Source organism: Fimicolochytrium jonesii (genome assembly GCF_025526975.1).
Source record: "Fimicolochytrium jonesii strain JEL569 chromosome Unknown EV422scaffold_39, whole genome shotgun sequence".
Classification (NCBI taxonomy): Eukaryota; Fungi; Chytridiomycota; class Chytridiomycetes; order Spizellomycetales; family Powellomycetaceae; genus Fimicolochytrium; species Fimicolochytrium jonesii.
Genome location: NW_026515706.1, coordinates 57,389 through 74,140, shown reverse-complemented (window position 1 = coordinate 74,140; position 16,752 = coordinate 57,389). Strand labels below are relative to the sequence as shown.

At 53.7% G+C, this 16,752-nt stretch overlaps 6 protein-coding genes across 6 annotated transcripts; 3 read left to right on the top strand and 3 right to left on the bottom strand.

The window, feature by feature from the left end:
* Positions 1–86: 86 nt before the first annotated feature.
* EV422DRAFT_571952 (replication fork protection component Swi3-domain-containing protein) lies at positions 87–1,615 on the bottom strand (the record flags this gene model as incomplete). Its single annotated transcript, XM_053073050.1, has 3 exons — positions 87–878; positions 959–1,081; positions 1,304–1,615. The coding sequence occupies 3 exons, from the start codon at positions 1,613–1,615 to the stop codon at positions 87–89; spliced, it is 1,227 nt and encodes a 408-aa protein (XP_052921178.1).
* Positions 1,616–2,132: 517 nt separating this feature from the next.
* Positions 2,133–3,506, top strand: EV422DRAFT_571951 (uncharacterized protein; the record flags this gene model as incomplete). Its single annotated transcript, XM_053073049.1, has 1 exon — positions 2,133–3,506. The coding sequence occupies one exon, from the start codon at positions 2,133–2,135 to the stop codon at positions 3,504–3,506; it is 1,374 nt and encodes a 457-aa protein (XP_052921177.1).
* Positions 3,507–3,689: 183 nt separating this feature from the next.
* EV422DRAFT_546526 (tumor suppressor, Mitostatin-domain-containing protein) lies at positions 3,690–6,696 on the bottom strand. The gene is made up of 7 exons (XM_053071545.1): positions 6,336–6,696; positions 5,689–5,991; positions 5,480–5,594; positions 4,764–5,140; positions 4,328–4,630; positions 4,090–4,221; positions 3,690–4,003 (listed from the first exon to the last, which is right to left on the bottom strand). Exons 1-7 carry the CDS (start codon positions 6,609–6,611, stop codon positions 3,902–3,904), a joined length of 1,608 nt encoding a protein of 535 aa, XP_052921176.1. The 5' UTR covers positions 6,612–6,696; the 3' UTR covers positions 3,690–3,901.
* Positions 6,697–8,166: 1,470 nt separating this feature from the next.
* EV422DRAFT_298380 (uncharacterized protein) lies at positions 8,167–9,795 on the top strand. The gene is made up of 4 exons (XM_053066069.1): positions 8,167–8,305; positions 8,382–8,409; positions 8,482–9,037; positions 9,257–9,795. The coding sequence occupies exons 1-4, from the start codon at positions 8,292–8,294 to the stop codon at positions 9,742–9,744; spliced, it is 1,086 nt and encodes a 361-aa protein (XP_052921175.1). The 5' UTR covers positions 8,167–8,291; the 3' UTR covers positions 9,745–9,795.
* Positions 9,796–10,127: 332 nt separating this feature from the next.
* Positions 10,128–11,371, bottom strand: EV422DRAFT_298374 (uncharacterized protein). Its single transcript, XM_053066068.1, has one exon. The coding sequence runs from the start codon at positions 10,980–10,982 to the stop codon at positions 10,410–10,412; it is 573 nt and encodes a 190-aa protein (XP_052921174.1). The 5' UTR covers positions 10,983–11,371; the 3' UTR covers positions 10,128–10,409.
* EV422DRAFT_546519 (WD40-repeat-containing domain protein) lies at positions 11,220–15,629 on the top strand. Its single transcript, XM_053071544.1, has 12 exons — positions 11,220–11,999; positions 12,100–12,241; positions 12,374–12,439; positions 12,530–12,807; positions 12,902–13,098; positions 13,190–13,411; positions 13,493–13,620; positions 13,695–14,061; positions 14,163–14,263; positions 14,340–14,499; positions 14,577–14,911; positions 14,999–15,629. The coding sequence occupies exons 1-12, from the start codon at positions 11,632–11,634 to the stop codon at positions 15,419–15,421; spliced, it is 2,787 nt and encodes a 928-aa protein (XP_052921173.1). The 5' UTR covers positions 11,220–11,631; the 3' UTR covers positions 15,422–15,629.
* The last annotated feature ends 1,123 nt before the right edge of the window (positions 15,630–16,752 follow it).

Genomic DNA, 16,752 nt, shown 5'->3' with positions numbered 1-16,752 from the left:
ACACCCCACCCAGCCTATACCACCGCCAATGAGGAGCGTCTCGTCCCCACCGCTCAAAGCAGATGCTCACAAATATCAAGTTTCCGCTATACAATCCCCTGCTTCTTTTGCGCGTCATCCCCCTCACCATTCGCAACCCCGTTTCCCACCTCTTCCTCGTCACTTTCATCCGCAATCATCCGCCTCCATCGTTTAGACGGCCGGCTACTGTTCATCGTCGCCTTCCCAATCTCTCCCTCGCCAGTCGCACCACCCTCCCCGACACTACCATCGTCCTCTACACGTCCGCGTGTTCTGCCTATCCGCGACGCAGTCGAGGGGCCGGCGACACCCAGTTCGCTGTCGTGTCTCATGCTGGGATTGCTTGGAGCGTCGGATATGGGGTGTGCCCGGGTAGGCGAGCGGAGTCCTGTGTCCATCTCCACCTCCATCTCGAGCATAGCCAACGCGGCCTCGGCGTCTGCGTCAAAATCTTCATCCTCATCGAGGGCCTGCTCATGTTGTCCTTCGTCGTTTACATGTGAACTCGGTCTCGGCGCCATACCCCTTGTGGAAGTCGCACCCTTGCTCTTGATTTCCCCCCGTCCCAACTTCAAATCTGACGGTGATGAGCCGCCCGCGCCCGCCCCGCCATCAAGCATATCATAGGCGTCCATATCCGCATCATTACTCTCAATCGCATCATCAACAACTTCATCCTCGTCAACTTCATCCTCGTCATCGCCATCATCGTTGTCTAACATCCCACCAAACACCTTCCTCGTTGCCGAGTCAGCGTCGAATTCGTCAGCGGCGGCGGTTGCGGCACTTTCTCGCGCATCGCCTCTTTGGGTCGCCAACAGGCGGCGTTCTTCCGCTAGAGCGGCGTCTAAAAAGATCTGTTTATCCACATGATTGAGAGGTCAAGTGAGATGGATGAGACTATGTGGGTGGGACGGGAGAGGATGATTCCACATACCCTCATCCGCCTCTCTCTGCATACAGTCTCAGCTTTATTGATAAAAGCCTCGAATTGCAGCTTGGGAAACAATCCGTGTGCCCAAATCTGATAGTATGTCATCAGTTTCTGTAAATTTGCGGCCTAAGAAGATAGAGGGTCATGATAATCAGGAACGACCATCAATAAATGCGAAGCGGAATGAAGGGCGACGCGGGGGGGGGGGGGGGGGCGAACCAACGCTTCGCTGGCCAAAATGCCAACGCTCCGCTGGTGCTCGCTAAGAACCGCGGCAAGCGGAGTATGGCGCCTCTGGCGTGATGGGAACCCGCTCCCCTCGGGCTCCAATGCGAACCAGCATCCTACCTCCTTCCCCTTGTCTTTCTTCAACCTCAATTTTTGAGAGTTTGTAATGAGTTTTGGGAGTCCTTCAGCGGACAATAATTTCGCGGCGTCTAGTTTGAGTATTTCTCTGCGTGGTTTGACTGGTTTTGGGGGCGCTTGTTCCTGGCCGTCTTCTAGTGCGGGTGAAGTTGTGGTGGTGGTGTTGGTAACTGGTTGTCGCTGGGTGTTGCTTCTGGGCCTAGTGAGCGGAAATGGTGTTGTTGTCTTTGTTCCTCCATCTTGTCCCTCGCTGTTGTTCCTGTCACGGTGTGAACCTCCTCCTGCTCCTCGCATAGCGGATAAGCGCGGTTGTTGGGTGAGGGGGAGTGGACGGGGTTTGGGAGCGGTGTCAATCGTGGGGTGGGGAGACCTTGAACTTGCCAGATGGAGAGCGACAGGACGAGGGGGGCGCCGAGAAAGAGGACAAAGAGTGTTCCGAACGAGAGGAAAACGAGGAGTTGTCCGAAAGGGGAGTTGTCCGAATGAATCAGAATGACCGCAGACGTGACAAGAGGGAGTCGCTGTCGATTTCCTGTCATTTCACCCCCACACTTCGGCATACTGGGGCATGGAGATCGAGCGGATATCCCACTCTCCACAATATCGGTCCTTCACGACTCGGAGCTTAGTCGAGATAATAATCAGCATCTACAAAGACAGCGACCCCTCTCGCCCCACCGACTTACAAAGCCAATCCCCCCGCCTTCTGCACCTCTTACATGCACGACCTCACAACCACTCACTTTTCAGGCTTTGCCTGAACCTACAAACTTTCCGCTCTTGAGACCCGTGGAAGCTTTACTTCACCGTCATGAACTGCCACTTTATTCTTTACAGCTGGCTCCGTCGGCGCATTCGCAAACAACACTCCCGACGTCGCCAGCCAATAATCGTAGTCCAACACATTCCCACCCAACAGCAACTGACACCCACGTCCCAGCCCCAATGGAGTCTCCGCCGCATCAGCGTTGACGCTCGCCTAAGCAAAGAGCTCGGAGAAGCAGTCGGCTGCGCTTTCAAAAAATACGCAGTCGACGACGACGATACACCTGCAACCCCAGGCAATCTCGTCGACGGAAAGCCCAACATCTACCCGGACACACTCCCTTACGCTCCACCGTCACCCGACGAAATGTACACGTCCACTCCACCTCCAACAACCCTCACGTGGATAATCCCGAGACCTTCCACCCCGCATCCGAACTCAATGGCCGTTCCCATACCCCGTTCTCCCGCAATTACATCCGTAGCGCATATACAAGTGGACGATGGATCACCGGCGCCGCGTGAACGAAGACCGTTGCCTCCTGTACCGGGGTCATTTGGGAGGGGGAACTTTGACGAGCGCACATGTATCTCACATAGGAGGGAGATACAACGCCCTCGGTCGTCGGCGATGTTGCATACCCATATCACCGCGGCGGAACCTACGCCGGCGCTCCTACTTGCCAGACGGTACTCGGTGGATGATCCTTTGTGCGTTGAGCGGGTGAAGGGGGCCGCAAGCAATGGGTTTGGCAAGAAGAGTGGTGGACGTCACCTCGAGAATGATGAATACAACGACGTGGGGGGCGGTAACGAAGTGACGACCCTTCCGACTTGCCCATCACCGTTGAAGAAAGACAGCACTTCTACCAAAATTCCCGTCATTCCGCCTCCGTCTCCACGCAAAGATACGGATCGTATAGATGCAGACACGAACAATAGCGATACCGACGAAGCAAACATCAGGGTCCTGGAAAGCTATTTGGACGGAGCGGACGTGACACCAGCTGGTTCGATTACCGAGGAGGTGACTTTTGTCAGAACGAATGTCACCACATCCCTCCCATCGACCTGCACCGCGGAGTCAAGCGAGAGCACAACCAAATCACATCCCGAGACGCACCCAATAACCTGGCGCGACATCTACGCTGATGAATGGGGATCTGTGCTCTCCGTCCTCATCAAACAAGCCCGCCCCTCACAGGACTCGGACAAAGATTCGAATGACGAAGATCTAGAGTTAGATCTGCCTCGGACGGAGGGCATGGAGGATGAAAAGGCACCCTGGTTCTTGGATGTTGGTGTGCCGGATTTGAAGGGTGGGAGGGGGCCGAGGGATGACTCGGATCCTGAAGGGAAGATGACTGTGATGGACGGGAGGGAGACGGTGAAAAGGGAGTTAGGGGCTGCCGGAGTGTGACTTGGGCAGGGGGTAGGGTGTAAGACGTGAAGGGGAGAGTAACATTGTGTTTGTAGAAGTTCATCCATCAAAAAGTGTGGTTTTTCTGGACACGTCGCAATAATCAGCGTACCCCAGCGCTGGGGAGATATACGGATTCCTCTCTGTGCATCATTTTTCCCCAACACATGCATCCTCTTGATTACCTATCATCGTTCATTGTTGTACTGTATTCTAGCGAACACACTCCCCGCTGTGAACATTCTTACGATAATCCCATATGCGAGGATGATGTGGACACCAGATGCGCAATTACAATACGAAGCAAGTGGGATGGTACCAAAGAGGGACTCCCAACAAAGAAAACATGATATGTCCGTTGCCCACAGGCCAAGCGCAAACCATAGAGTTCGAGCTTATTTGCGAGCGTTACTAAACATGTTCTTGTCGACAGGCGCATGCACTTTGCGGTCGACTTCTTTGCAGTATTTTTCGGGGACGCCAATGGCTTCAAGTTCCTAAATGATTAAAACTTGAGCATACTCGCAAACCACCCACTCCCAAAAAAAGCGCATCTAGAGGATTCTGATACGTCCAAACCCACCTGCAGTTTCCGCATCTTGATCGCCTCAATTTTCCTTGCCTTCTCCGCGCGCTCCTTGGCGAGCCGGATGCCTTCCATGAAAAACTCCTCGCGCTGCTTTCGGCGGAGTTGCTCTTTCTCATCAATCTGAGCCTGTTACGCATGCCGTTAGTATCGCAAAAGCCAATCTCTGGTCATAAGGTCATGACCTTCCCCACCCTCCTCCCCAGCCAAACGTATTCGCCGCGAGAAAACCCACCTTCAGCCCCAGCGCATAACCCCTATTCCTCTTCCCCCTCTCCACCTCCGCCACTCTGACCTTCTCCTCTGCCTCCTTCTGCCTACTCAAATTCTCCTCAAACTCCTCTCTCATCTTATGCGCCTCGACTGCAATCGCATGGTGACGCGCCGCCTGCTGGGTCGCGCGGGATTCGCGGAGGGCTTGTTCGGCAAGTTGTTGGCGCTGCGTTTCTAGGAGGATTTTGGAGCGGTAGTCGCGCTCGTAGGCTTCGGCGGCGCGGCGCGCGCGGAGGGCGTCCTGGGCGGCTTGCTTGTCAGACATCTGGCAAGGACGAGCGAGGTAAGGTGAAATACGTTGTAAGATGGGATCATGGGAGAGTGAGAAAGCCAAGGAGTTCTGTCTGGCAGCAAACACCCGAGGCCATCCGTTGAATGGAGCGAAAATGAATACGAACCTTCTCCTGCGCCGCCCTCAACCTCGCCAACTCCTTCTCCCTCTCCGCCTTCTTTTCCCTCGCGAGTCGATCATTCTCCTTCTCCCGCTCCTCCTTTTCGATAATGTATTCAAGTACCTTCCGATCCTCCTCCTCCTCCTTGCGCTTCTCCTCCTTCTTGCGCTCCAGGCTCTCCTGGTTAGCCTGCACCACCTGTAAGCGCATCTGTTTTTGGTGTTCCATTTTGGCTGCTTTTTCCACAGAATCTTGTAGGGTCCGGGCCGCCATGGCCGCGAGGATGGATTTCGTCTCCTGCTCGCGACGCTCGGTTTCGAGGAGGGCTGCTTCGGCGCGTTCGGTGATTTGGGACCGGATGGTTGCGGCGCCCTTGCGCATCTCTGGGGGGTGAGGAGTCGGTGAGAAAGTGTGCAATGCAGTGAGACATTTTGCGTTTCTTCGATGCCACCCATGTCCTCGCAATTTGACATGCAAACCTTCCCCAATGGAATCTCTTTCCCCAGATCTTCTCGCTTCGCACCACCGCCTGAAAGGGCTCCATCCGCCATTCAGGTTGAGACCTCATAAAATGTCCATTTTCCCGCCATCCAGCCCACCGACGAAACGACATCCAACTCATCATCCCATCGTCGCTTCCACGTTCTATCCCTTGCCTCTCTTCCCACCCACCCATCACCCTTCCCTCGTCACACTACCTGATCCAGGAGCCAAATACATACCCTGAATCCGCTTGACCTCCCTTTCCTCCAGTTTTCGCAGCTCATCAACACGCACAGCCTCCATCATCGCGTCCATTCGGGCTTCCTCGGCTTTTCGCTCGTTTTTGATGATTTGCTGTGCGGGAAAATGTCTTTATAGTGAGTAAATGAGGCGAGACAAGCCGCGATGAAAAAAAACCAAAAGCAACCCCCCAACTCCTCAATCTGACCTTCTCATCGACCTGCCGATCCCTAATCGCGACACACTTTGCATAAAGCATCAACTCATTCATATGCTTAATCTCATCCTCCTGTTCCTCAATCTGTAACTGTGCCTTGGCCAATAAATGGTTCGCGCGTGCTTTGGCCTCCGCTTCCAATTCAGACAGTTTGGCGTTTGACGTGCGTGTGTGGTCGTATGCTTCCATTTTGGCCTTGCGTTGCTTGGACGCTTCAGCAGCGAGGATCCGGTGCTGTTGTTGCGAGGCAGCTTGTGCGGCGAGGTCTGCTTGTGTGGAGCCTGTTGTATAGCGCTGCAAGGAGGGAGGGATATCGCTTAGAGCTTGCTCACGCTCCCGACAGGATATTGAGCGAGGAATAAAAGCCAATAATGGGGACGCAGAACCATAGCCTTCTCGCTGACCTAACATCGACGAATGTTTGCTGTTGCTTACAGAACACAGAACGATCGAGGCTTGCTTCGCTTGCCTGCAACGGTGAATGTTCGCTCCATTCGCCGATAATCAGGACTGCTCTCTGTCGCTCGCACTTCACCCCGTTCCGTCCTTTCTGAAGCTCGGCACACTGGGCTAGGCCTCGTTTCGTTTCCTCGGCGCCTCGTTCGCCCCCCTCGTTCGCCCCCCACTACACCACATACCTCAAGCCTATCCAACTCGTGCCTCCCAACGACAACGGCCTCCCTATAGCCGACCTGCCCCTGGGGCCCGAGATCGACTTTCATATCATCCGGATGGGGTCTGAGGGTCCTAATATTATCCCTTGTGATGACAGTAATATGGGGACCACCGGTGTTTCTACCCGCCGCATTCCTTCCACGCTGGAGAGATTTGAATGTGGGTAGAGCTGAACGCGGTGGCAGGTGATTTGCTGTGGAGACGGAAACGCCTCCACCTGCATTTGAGTGGTATGGCATTACGGATAAGTGGTGGGGAGTGTGCGTGAAGCGACGACAGGAGGAGGACGCAAGCGGAACACGCGGGATATAGCCGAGAAGGAGGTGGTTGCCCCAAATCGGAGTTTGGTTGTGGCGTCTGCGGCCCTGTCAGTTTCCCTGTCAGTTACGCGAGCAGACGCACCCCTTCGAATCGATACTACTACCCATCGATCCTCCATCACTATCATCTCATGGTCGGCAACGAGACTGCTGAGGATGTGCCTGGACTAACCATCAGGGTGGAACTTCGGCAACCTGCAACCGTCAGCACTTCCCTGGCCTCCAGAGGGGGTAAATCAATCAAAGTCGTCACCAATCTGGAGGCTCCGGAAGCCATGGCCTTCCCATCTCGGGCATATTGGGGGGCTCCTTCCCTCTCTGACGTATGCATTTCATACAGCGGCAGAGGACAGCAGGGCCCTTTGGATATACTGCTTCCTTTGAGAAGCTGGTATTTGAGGTATACATCATGTCTTTACTTCCTGCACCTTCACCCTTCCCTTTGCATTCATTGTGGGTGCATCAACAAAATGTTCTGCCTGGTGTCCGCCCCGTGCAAAGATTGCCTGCGACTATGACTAGGATGTACTCCCTCGGGCTAACGAGCCGGGGTCACTCCTGGTCCAATGGTTGCGTGAAGGGCGCATACATGGGCGGGTGCTTTCACATCAAGGAACCGTCCCCCAACCAACCGAAGAGGCACCAGTATCTAGAGTGTTGAGACACGAGATCTGAGTCTAAGTATGAACCAAAGATAAGCGATGAGGTATCTAATATTTTAATGTCAACTAATGAATGGAGCTCTACTTCTCGGACTATCCCGGCCAACTGATAAATCTAGCTCCCTGACCTCTTCGCCCGCTCAAACCGCTGCGCATAAGCTACCGCACCGGCTACATCGGCGGCAACGGCATCAGACGGGAATATGTCGGCGGCGCGAGATGTACTGTACGAGGGAGTGTACGCCGAGGGCGGCATGATAACAGCAAAGACGAGATCAATTTTCTTTTTCCTGTGAATAAGTCCTGGTTACGTGCTTCTCAACGTGCTTCTCAGTTCATTTGGAATTGAGTAATTTCGTGCTCCGCCCAAAAAGTGTTCCCAACCGCTCCCACAACGGCTGCCACACCGGCGTTTTACAGCTGGGTGTGCGCATGATACCCTGGATATTACAAAATACCCTCTGGGACAGGGCGTGGGGCCCGCTTTTAACAGCTGGGCGACCGGCAACCTCTGTATCCACTTGCAACACGAAAAGCCCAAAGGCTCCCACGCCGGCGTTTGAGCGGGGCGTGGGGCTAGCGTTTCACGGCGGAGCTACCGGCAACCTGAGGAGCTTTCCTGTGCTTATAGCAGGTGGGCGAGTTCAAGTGGGGGGGGGGGAGCTTGCCAACCTGCTGGAGTCCTAGGGGTGTCGGCATAGCCAAGTTTGATGTCGGCATATGGTATCACGTGGGCGAGGGTCCTATTTGATTTTGATTAATAAACGGGAGATTGCAATAAGGCTGGACATGGACATCAGCATGGACTTGGGACTCACATGGGCGCTGGGACAGAATTCGCTGCAGTAAAAGCAACCATAACCCTCTCAGAAACCCCAACTGCACTATCGTCATCAGCCTTGCCCGGTGCTTACTCAGAGTAAGCCTTCACTTCAACATGGCTCGTCAAGGGTAAGTGTGTGTGTTTCGCACCGTCTTCCGATTTTGTCACCCGCTAACGAACGCTCCGACTTTCCCACGCTCACAGTTGGGAGGAGTCAGAGTTTCCCATAGTCGTAAGTGCTCGCTATCCTTTGCTTCTCGTTCTCTCCTCTAGATCGTAGCTCACAAAAGCCTCCCCATCCCAGTGCGAGACATGTCTAGGCCCCAACCCATACGTCCGCATGACGAAGCAGGCCCACGGCAAAGAATGCAAGATCTGTCGTCGCCCTTTCACTATATTCCAGTGGTGCCCCGGAACAGGCATGCGCAACAAAAAGACCGAGGTCTGCCAAACTTGCGCGAAAGTCAAGAACGTCTGTCAAACTTGTGTTCTCGACCTTGAATTCGGGCTTCCCGTCCAAGTCAGAGATACCGTCCTCGAATCACAAGACAGTGTGCCCGATTCAGCCGTCAACAAGGAGTTCTTCATCGCTAGCGTCGAAGGAAAATTAGGCAACGACTCGTTAATCAATTACGCAAAGGCGGACAGTGCTGCGCGAGAGCAGTTGAAACGAATGAGCAGACCCGATCCATATTATAAACGAAACAGGCCACACATTTGCTCGTTCTACGTCAAAGGAGACTGCAAAAGAGGCGATGAGTGCCCTTACCGTCATGAGCTGCCAATCAAAAATGATATGTCGCATCAAAATATCAGAGATCGATACTATGGAAAGAATGATCCCGTTGCTGGGAGAATGTGTACGTATTTGCCTGTGATGGATGGCTGTGTGAGTGAGAGCCGGCGAGGGCGTGTGGAAGGAGGGCGAGCGAAGCGAGCTATGGACCTCGGCTCGCAAATCGAGCGAAGCGACCCATCCGCATCTTCGTTTTTGACCGTTTCATGTTTGCTACTCATCCGGTCGCTTCGGCAATTTCACTGATTTGTTCCATCCCGTTCATACTCTTCTACTCCTCTAGTGAACAGAACAGACAAGGCATCGTCATTGCAAACACCGGAGGACAAGACAATCACCTCCCTTTTTCTGACAGGGGTTGACGAATCGCTGACAGAGCAGGACCTCCAATCGCATTTCTACGCTTTCGGGGAGATCAAATCCGTAGTTCTCATCGCCAAATCCAAAGTAGCTTTCATCAACTATGCCACGCGGGCCGCCGCCGAACTCGCCATATCCAAATCATACAACAACTGCAACATCAAGGGCAAAACCATCCGAGTGCAATGGGGCAAAGCTAGACCACAGGGACCGAGGGGCGATACCCAAAGTTCTGCAACTAGCGATGGCGCGCCGTCGCCGTCTCCACAATCGGGGCAGATCACGGTGGATCAGTTGCTCGCTATGCCCCCTCCGCCACCACCCCCCGGTGCCGCGGCGGCCCGCGCGATGTATCCGTCACAGGACCCGAGCTTGTTGGGGACGGCGACGGGGCGGGAGTTCAGGGCTTAGAACTCTGCGGCACGCTTGGGAATTTCGAGTGGGTGGTTTCAGAAGAAGTAAGGGGTTCGGAGGAGTGTCGGCTATCAACCGGCGCGGACGGCCCATATTGAGTCACGACGGCTCTCTCGAGCAAAACGCCGGTGGTTCTTTCGTCATGTCATATGACAATCTTGTACATGTAGAGTCTATGTGGGAATCGGTTAACCACCACCTTTGCGGCTCAGCGCATAGAGGGTACGAGGGAATGGGTACCAAAACCCCACCAAATGCGTATGGCTTCCTCATAAAGCTCTCAAGGGTATCAGGTACTGATGTGCATCGTCGGCGCATGACGGGTCCCGGAAGATGGGAAGGGGCCAGAGTGGCGATGCAAATGCGGAAAGGACAACAGTGGACTGCGTGCAAGGCTCCTACGTACGGCAAGCGTCCTCCCCTCCCGGACAGTCGGGAGAATAGAAAAGCTACGGGTTCTCCTAATTAATGTGTGGCGGATAATACATGGAGCAGCGCGAACTGAAGTCCCCGCGTTTTGACCATGTTTCTGTGTATTATAGCGAGCATTATTTTTACTTAATTTCTGACATCCGATGAAGTGCTACCATCCTTCTCGTTCTTGTTCCGCATCCACCCCTTTTCCTTAATGTCACAAATGCCAGCCAGTATCCCAATGCCTCCTACCCCTTCCTATCCTCAGCTCCAACCTTCCCCTCAGGCCCAGCATCACCACCAGTAACATTCCCTTTCGAGTTCACAATGGCATTTCTGCTCCCGCTTTTTTTCAAATTCCGCTCGCTGCCTATGCCGTTTGCATTCAGCGCCTGCTTGCTTCCGTCACCAGCAGCGATAGCGTCATGAGTGTTGTTGGTATTGACATTGGAGTTCAGCGCACCGGTGGATCGAGATGTGGCGAGGGCGTTGTTCGAGCCCTTTGGGTTCTGCGAGCTACCACCGCCACTAGCAGAAGGAACAGCGTCGTTCAAAGCATCGACGCTCCGGCCCTTCCCCTTCTGAGTCTGGCCATGTTTGTCAGCGTCGTCAGCGGAGATCAATTTCGTCGCACTGGCAGTCGGAATGGCTCCTGTGCCTGGACCGGGGATGGGGACGGTAGTGTCGGTCGCGGGGACTCCGATGGCGGCAGCGGCGGCGGGAAGCGCCGTGGGATCCGTTTGTTGCATCGGCGCCACGCCGGGAACGGCGACCGGGGACATTGCGTAGGGCTGTTTTTGGTGTGAGGCTCCACAACCCATCTTGTCTAGCGAGGCCGACTAGGAAGATTTCGGTTTGTTGCCGTCGAGTTCGGAGGCTGAGTTCGGTGCGCCGGTTATTCGCAGTTACTGTTGCACCGCACAGAGGAGTTTTAAATTCGCGACTTCTGCTCACTTCACCGAAAGCAGTTCCGTGCGGTGATCGACGGATATAATCCACGAGCGGCGATAGCTAAGATATATGGAGGAGAGTGTATACTTGCTGAAAGCAAGAGTAGTGCAGCCCCGCCTGTCGATTTAGAGCGCTTCAAGTAGCGGAGTTGACTCCCTCCCAAAGTTGTGTAAGCGTGGCGCGCAGGTGGCTTTGCTGCTTACGAGAGGGAGAGCGTCCTTCGCTCCCCGTTTGTTCGCCCGGCCTGCAGAGACCCCAAGTTCGAGACATTCCCGTGAGTACTGGCACATGAACAAGCGGGCCGGGCATATATAACTTTCTATTGCATGAACTCCCAAGAGCTCGACGAGTCGGAGATACAGAAACCCCAGGAGGTCCTGCCCTTGGCTATTTCTTTCTTTTGTCGTGAACGAGGGAAGGCCCTACCGCACCCCACCGCCTGTGCTGCCTTGAGAAACCTTCGAACGGTGGAACGACCCTACCCGGAAATTTCGCCTGCATCACGAAGCCTTTACCGAAATGACCCTCAAGCATGTGAAAACAGGGCGCCCAGGGGCCCCCTCTACATCTGACGCCTCGTCAGAGTCAGAGCAAACACCCGTCACTTCTGCCCCTTCCACCCCGGCTCAAAACACTTCGCAACTCCTCGACCCTATCTCCTCCACGAAAAGCTCACCTCAGAGGAAAAAGAAGGGCAAGCGTGGGAAGCGCCTGTACAAACTGGGTGACGGTGCACTTGCCGCTGCTGCAGCCGCTAAATCCGAGCAGATGAAAGCGGGAGAGGAGGAGGAGCCCACTGGGAAGAAGAGGTGTGGCAACTGGCGGCGGGTGTCATTGGCCGGAGGGGCCTTTGTGGACACGCCGGTCGTCTTTTCCCTGGATACGAGGTGCGGGTTCGAGGAAATTGGAACAGATTTTACATTTGGTGATTTCGACCTTCTCGCGGTCTCTCACATTTTCTCCCGTGTGTGCCGTCTCTTTCTACAGTACGTTCTTTTGCATCACTGGTGCTCGTGTGAAGGTTCACAGCGCAAAGACAGGGTTGGCCTTGCGGACGTTGCAGTCGACGTCCGAGTTACCCAATATTAGGTGCACTGCTGTCAATCTCGATCCGGAAAATGGAGACCAGGTATGATTGTGGTTCGCTTGGGTTAAGATGCAGGGGATAGAAGGGAGTCGGTCACGGCTGGGCGGATGGGCCTTCGCCGTCAACACTGTGCGCGAGCTGATTTGCTTTGGTTTTCTTGTAAACGCCTATTAGATCTACTCTGCTGCGACGGACGGCGTTATTTCCCTTTGGAACTTTCGTAGTGGATCGCTGGTGCAGGTAAGGGGTCAAACACAGAGGTTGCTCGCCTGTTCCATCGCTTACAATGAGTGCCACAATCGAACCATCGCCTTCCCGAATGCATCACAGCAATGGAATACAGGCAGCGCAATCCTCGATATGAAGATTTCACCCGCATCCTCACGACACGCCTTCCTGGTCTGCACGCGCAACAAATTCAACCCGAGCACACCCTCTAGACATGTGCTCGCCCGATACAATTTCAAACAGGGAAAGAAAAGTACGATTCTCCAGTTACACCACGAGTTCATCGACATGGATATGGCCCGTGATGGCAGGTTGCTCTCCATCGCGTCGAGAGATACTGCTTGGGTCGTTAGCTGTGAGGAGCCTCACAACGCAACCAAGTGAGTAACGGGATGCAGTACGCACTGTTTTTGGTATTGTAGACCCAGCGACAGCCGAATCACACATGACTGACGCCACCCATTCTCGTATTAGATGCCCCAGTCCCTCGCAAAGAATCCCTCTGTCATCCGTTGCGATGCATCCGAAAGGCGAGTTCATCGCCGTAGGGGACCTCATGGGGCAGATCACGCTCGTGCATGTGCCGTCCATGCTGTCGGGAGAGCATGTTGCAAGATCCGTCTTGCATTGGCATTCGCATCGTGTCAGTGGAATGGTTTTCACGCCTGATGGTAGGTCGATTCGAGGCTACACGCCTTTCACGCCCGGTATTCTCAACTGACTATATGGTCTCCTTGATCACCCTACTTACTCTTTTCGCAGGCGAGTATCTTCTCTCCGGCGGCAACGAAGCTGTCCTCGTCATCTGGCAGCTAAACACACGCGACAAGCAGTTTCTTCCTCGGCTTGGGTCTGCCATCCGCACCGTCGCCGTGAGCGCCGACCAGTCCGTGTACGCCGTCACGCACACTGACAATTCTATGCGCCTTGTGGAAGCAGCGAATTTGAGGCAGAGATTCTTGCTTGCGGGTTTACCTGTCGTTGGTACGTTTTGCCGGGGGAGCTCCATAACTAGTGCTCAATATGTGAGGACTCATCGTGCAGCGGGATTGCGTTCATTTCCAGATGCGGTGGGAGCGCCGGAAAAGGGGTGGAAGATGACAACCGATGCCAATAACAATGCGGTGGTGTTGTACGGACGGAGCGGCAAACTGCACTTCTATGACGTGGACGGGGACAAGCGTATTCAGGAGGTGAGCTCCGACTTCATTAACCGGAAGGGCAAACCAGCGATGGGAGTGGAATCATTTAGATTGCGCATATCCAGATCGAAATCACACCTTCCAACGCCGCCTTGGCGCTTCGAAAGTCCGAAAGCTCGGCCATTGTCGCCAACGTATCACATGTTGCGCTCACCGCCGATAGCACTTGGATGCTGACCGTCGACGAACGGTCCCGCCCGTCAGTCGCGCTTCCCTTCGAGTCGCGCCTCAAGTTCTGGAAATACGACCCCAATGCAGGAACTTATCTCATCTCCACTCGCGTCGACCGCCCTCACGATGGAGAGGTTACTGCTGCAGCCATGGGGCCGAAAAGCCTTCAGCCCCTTAGAGCAGCGACGGCAGGGCGTGATAGATGCTTCAGAGTCTGGAGGCTGAGCAAGGTTGCGGGCGACGAAGAGGCTAGCGAGGAAGGTGCGTTTATGCCGACTTTCGATGTTCCTTAGCACAATGCGTTGAGCGATGCACTGGTGCGCTTCGGACTCGAACTTATTAGCCGTTCTTGTCATGTGCAGATGCTTGGACCTGCCACTTTTCGGGATCGTACCGCAATATGATGCCGACGAGTGTTTCGTTTTCGAGTGACGGATCGTTGATATCCGTGGCTTTTGAGCAGGTGAGGCCGGCTATCCCCCAAGACTCACAGACATTCCTCTTTTCAACTCGGAACTCATAACCCAATCAAATGTCAGACCATCACGTTGTGGGACTGCGCGGGGAGCATCCTCCAGTCAGTCCTCACGTCCCCGTCCCAGTCCCCTCTCTCGCGGGTGGACTTCCTAGCGGGATCAAGCTACCTCCTCACATCTTCGGACACGCATATTCATGTGTGGAATTTATTGACTGGCACATGTGAGTGTTCCTATGTTACTGTGGCATGCCATCTCTCGTAGCATACCAAACAAACTTTGGGCATTCTTTGTCGGCAGTATGGTGGACCGTTTGCATCAACTCGAGCCACATCGCCATCGACACGCAAGACGCGCGTTTCGCGGTTCTCTTCCACACATCTCCATCTCACGACACCACTACTACTCCATTCGCCTCCCACATCGCCCTCTTTGACGCCGACTCGCCGACGCCGCTCGCTACGTTTTCATCAGCCGCGTCGCCCGGCCCTCGCGCGGCAACGTTCTTGCCTCCAGCCGGTAAGGAGCAGGCCTCCAAAGGAAGACGGGGAAAGTCGAGACTGGTGGTTTTGGATGGGGGAGCCGAATTGGAGCTGTTTGCAGAAGAGGAGATGCGTTTGGGTATGGGTGTCAAGGTATGATTGGGCGTGTTTCTTTTTCGCGAGTAGATACCTTGTGGGATACGAATGTAGAAGACCAAACCTTTTTCGCGTGTTTCTCAGGCGCCGAACATGACCGCCGCGCGTGAAAAGAATCTTGCACCCACCGGGAACGCATGGAGCGCGCTTTACGGCACATCAACGTCCGATCTTCACCAAACCCGCTTGGTCCCCACCTCCATTGTCACGACAACGCCGGACGCCCCTCTATCCACCACAACCCCTTCCCATATCCACCCGCCACCCAGCCGCTTTTTCATGTCCGTCATGGAAGCATTTCTGCCGGTGCGTCGGGAAACGGGCATGGACTCTGACCCAGCTGTGGATATGGAGGAACATCCCTTGGAAAGTACAACGAGGAATGCGAAAGATTGGGTTAAGACGGGTGCATGTGATGGGCCGAACAAACACGGCACAGCGGTGCCGCTGGGACGGACGGAGGAGGTAAAAATAGAGGCGGCGTTCAGGCGGCTCTTGGGGGTTTGAAGGTGAATCGCAAGCGAAGTTCTGGCGTGCAAGGAACATGGCTCAACTTGATTTGGGGCCAAAGCATTCTCACTCGCGGCAAAGTGGTACATAGACGAAGGGGCATTCAGCGTGTTGCTGTTCAAATTAGTTGTAGCGCTGTAGAATGACCATATAATTTTATATCTTGCATTATTCATCATTAAAATTTGCCTGAGTTGGTCTTGGAAGGAAGGATCGTTTATGTGGAGTTTTGGCTGATGTGTGTTCATCTGAGGTAGTATGGACATATGTGGGAGTGTGTGTCGAGCTAGATTCAACTTTTTCGAGTTTACGGGCACGTTTCTGACGATGTTGGATCGTTGAACAAGTTTTGGATGTCAAATAATGCGTATCTTGTCGAGTTGAGCACTTTGGCGCGTTTTGGGTCGAAAATTGGTGATTTTGGGACGATATATTGGAGATAGGGCGTAAGTAGCGACCGTAGGGGGGTTTCAGATGTCTTCAATAAGATTAGCAAAGACGGCTTTAGTGATGATAAAGCTCAGGGCTCATGACCTATGGAAACCTCTGCTGATATAGGTGTATCTTGTTGAAGGTATCATTCTCCCGAGTCACTGGATAGGGTTCCTGTAGTTTATTTCCTCACGTGACTTCACTCCTGCTTACGCCATGCTTCCACATAGCAACTTCTCCCTTTTCTTCCTTCCCCGGACCTCACGGTCCTTTGTTCTGTCTTTCGACAAAGAAGTCAGAGAGTGCGCAGGGTTCACAGTCGGTAACAAAGACTTTTGGCGTACCGACATGTTTCCATACACGATCCAAGCAAACTTGAGCTAATTCGCGTCCAGTGATAGTTTTCTTGATCAATGTTAGGACCACACATCTGGAAAGATAATCGATGCAAACAAGACAAGCATCTAGCTCATCTGCACCGATTGTATGCCATCTTCCTAGTGGGATAGGAAGATGTCAAAGAATCCGTATCGACGGTGACCAGGCTTAAATTGTCAACAGGATTTGCAAGTTCCAATGTATTTGAGAATGTTGGAGTGTGATGTAGGCCAGTAGTATTCCGTAAGAATCCTTGCCAGAGTCTTCTCAATACCAAGATGGCCTCCAGGGGCTAGTTCATCATGGAATTGCCGGAAGATCTTCAGGCAAATATCTTCAGGACATCCTTATGTCCTGACGTCCTTCATGTCATACTATTCCAGTTTCAAATGTATAGCAAAGTTCCCTAGAAATCTTCTCGTGTTGAGGCCTTCTAGAAATTTTGTCAAGGTATCCGAATATGGGCCTTTGTGTAGCGGCTTTCTCCATTCTTGTTCTGAGTCAGTAGTTGAGCTTTG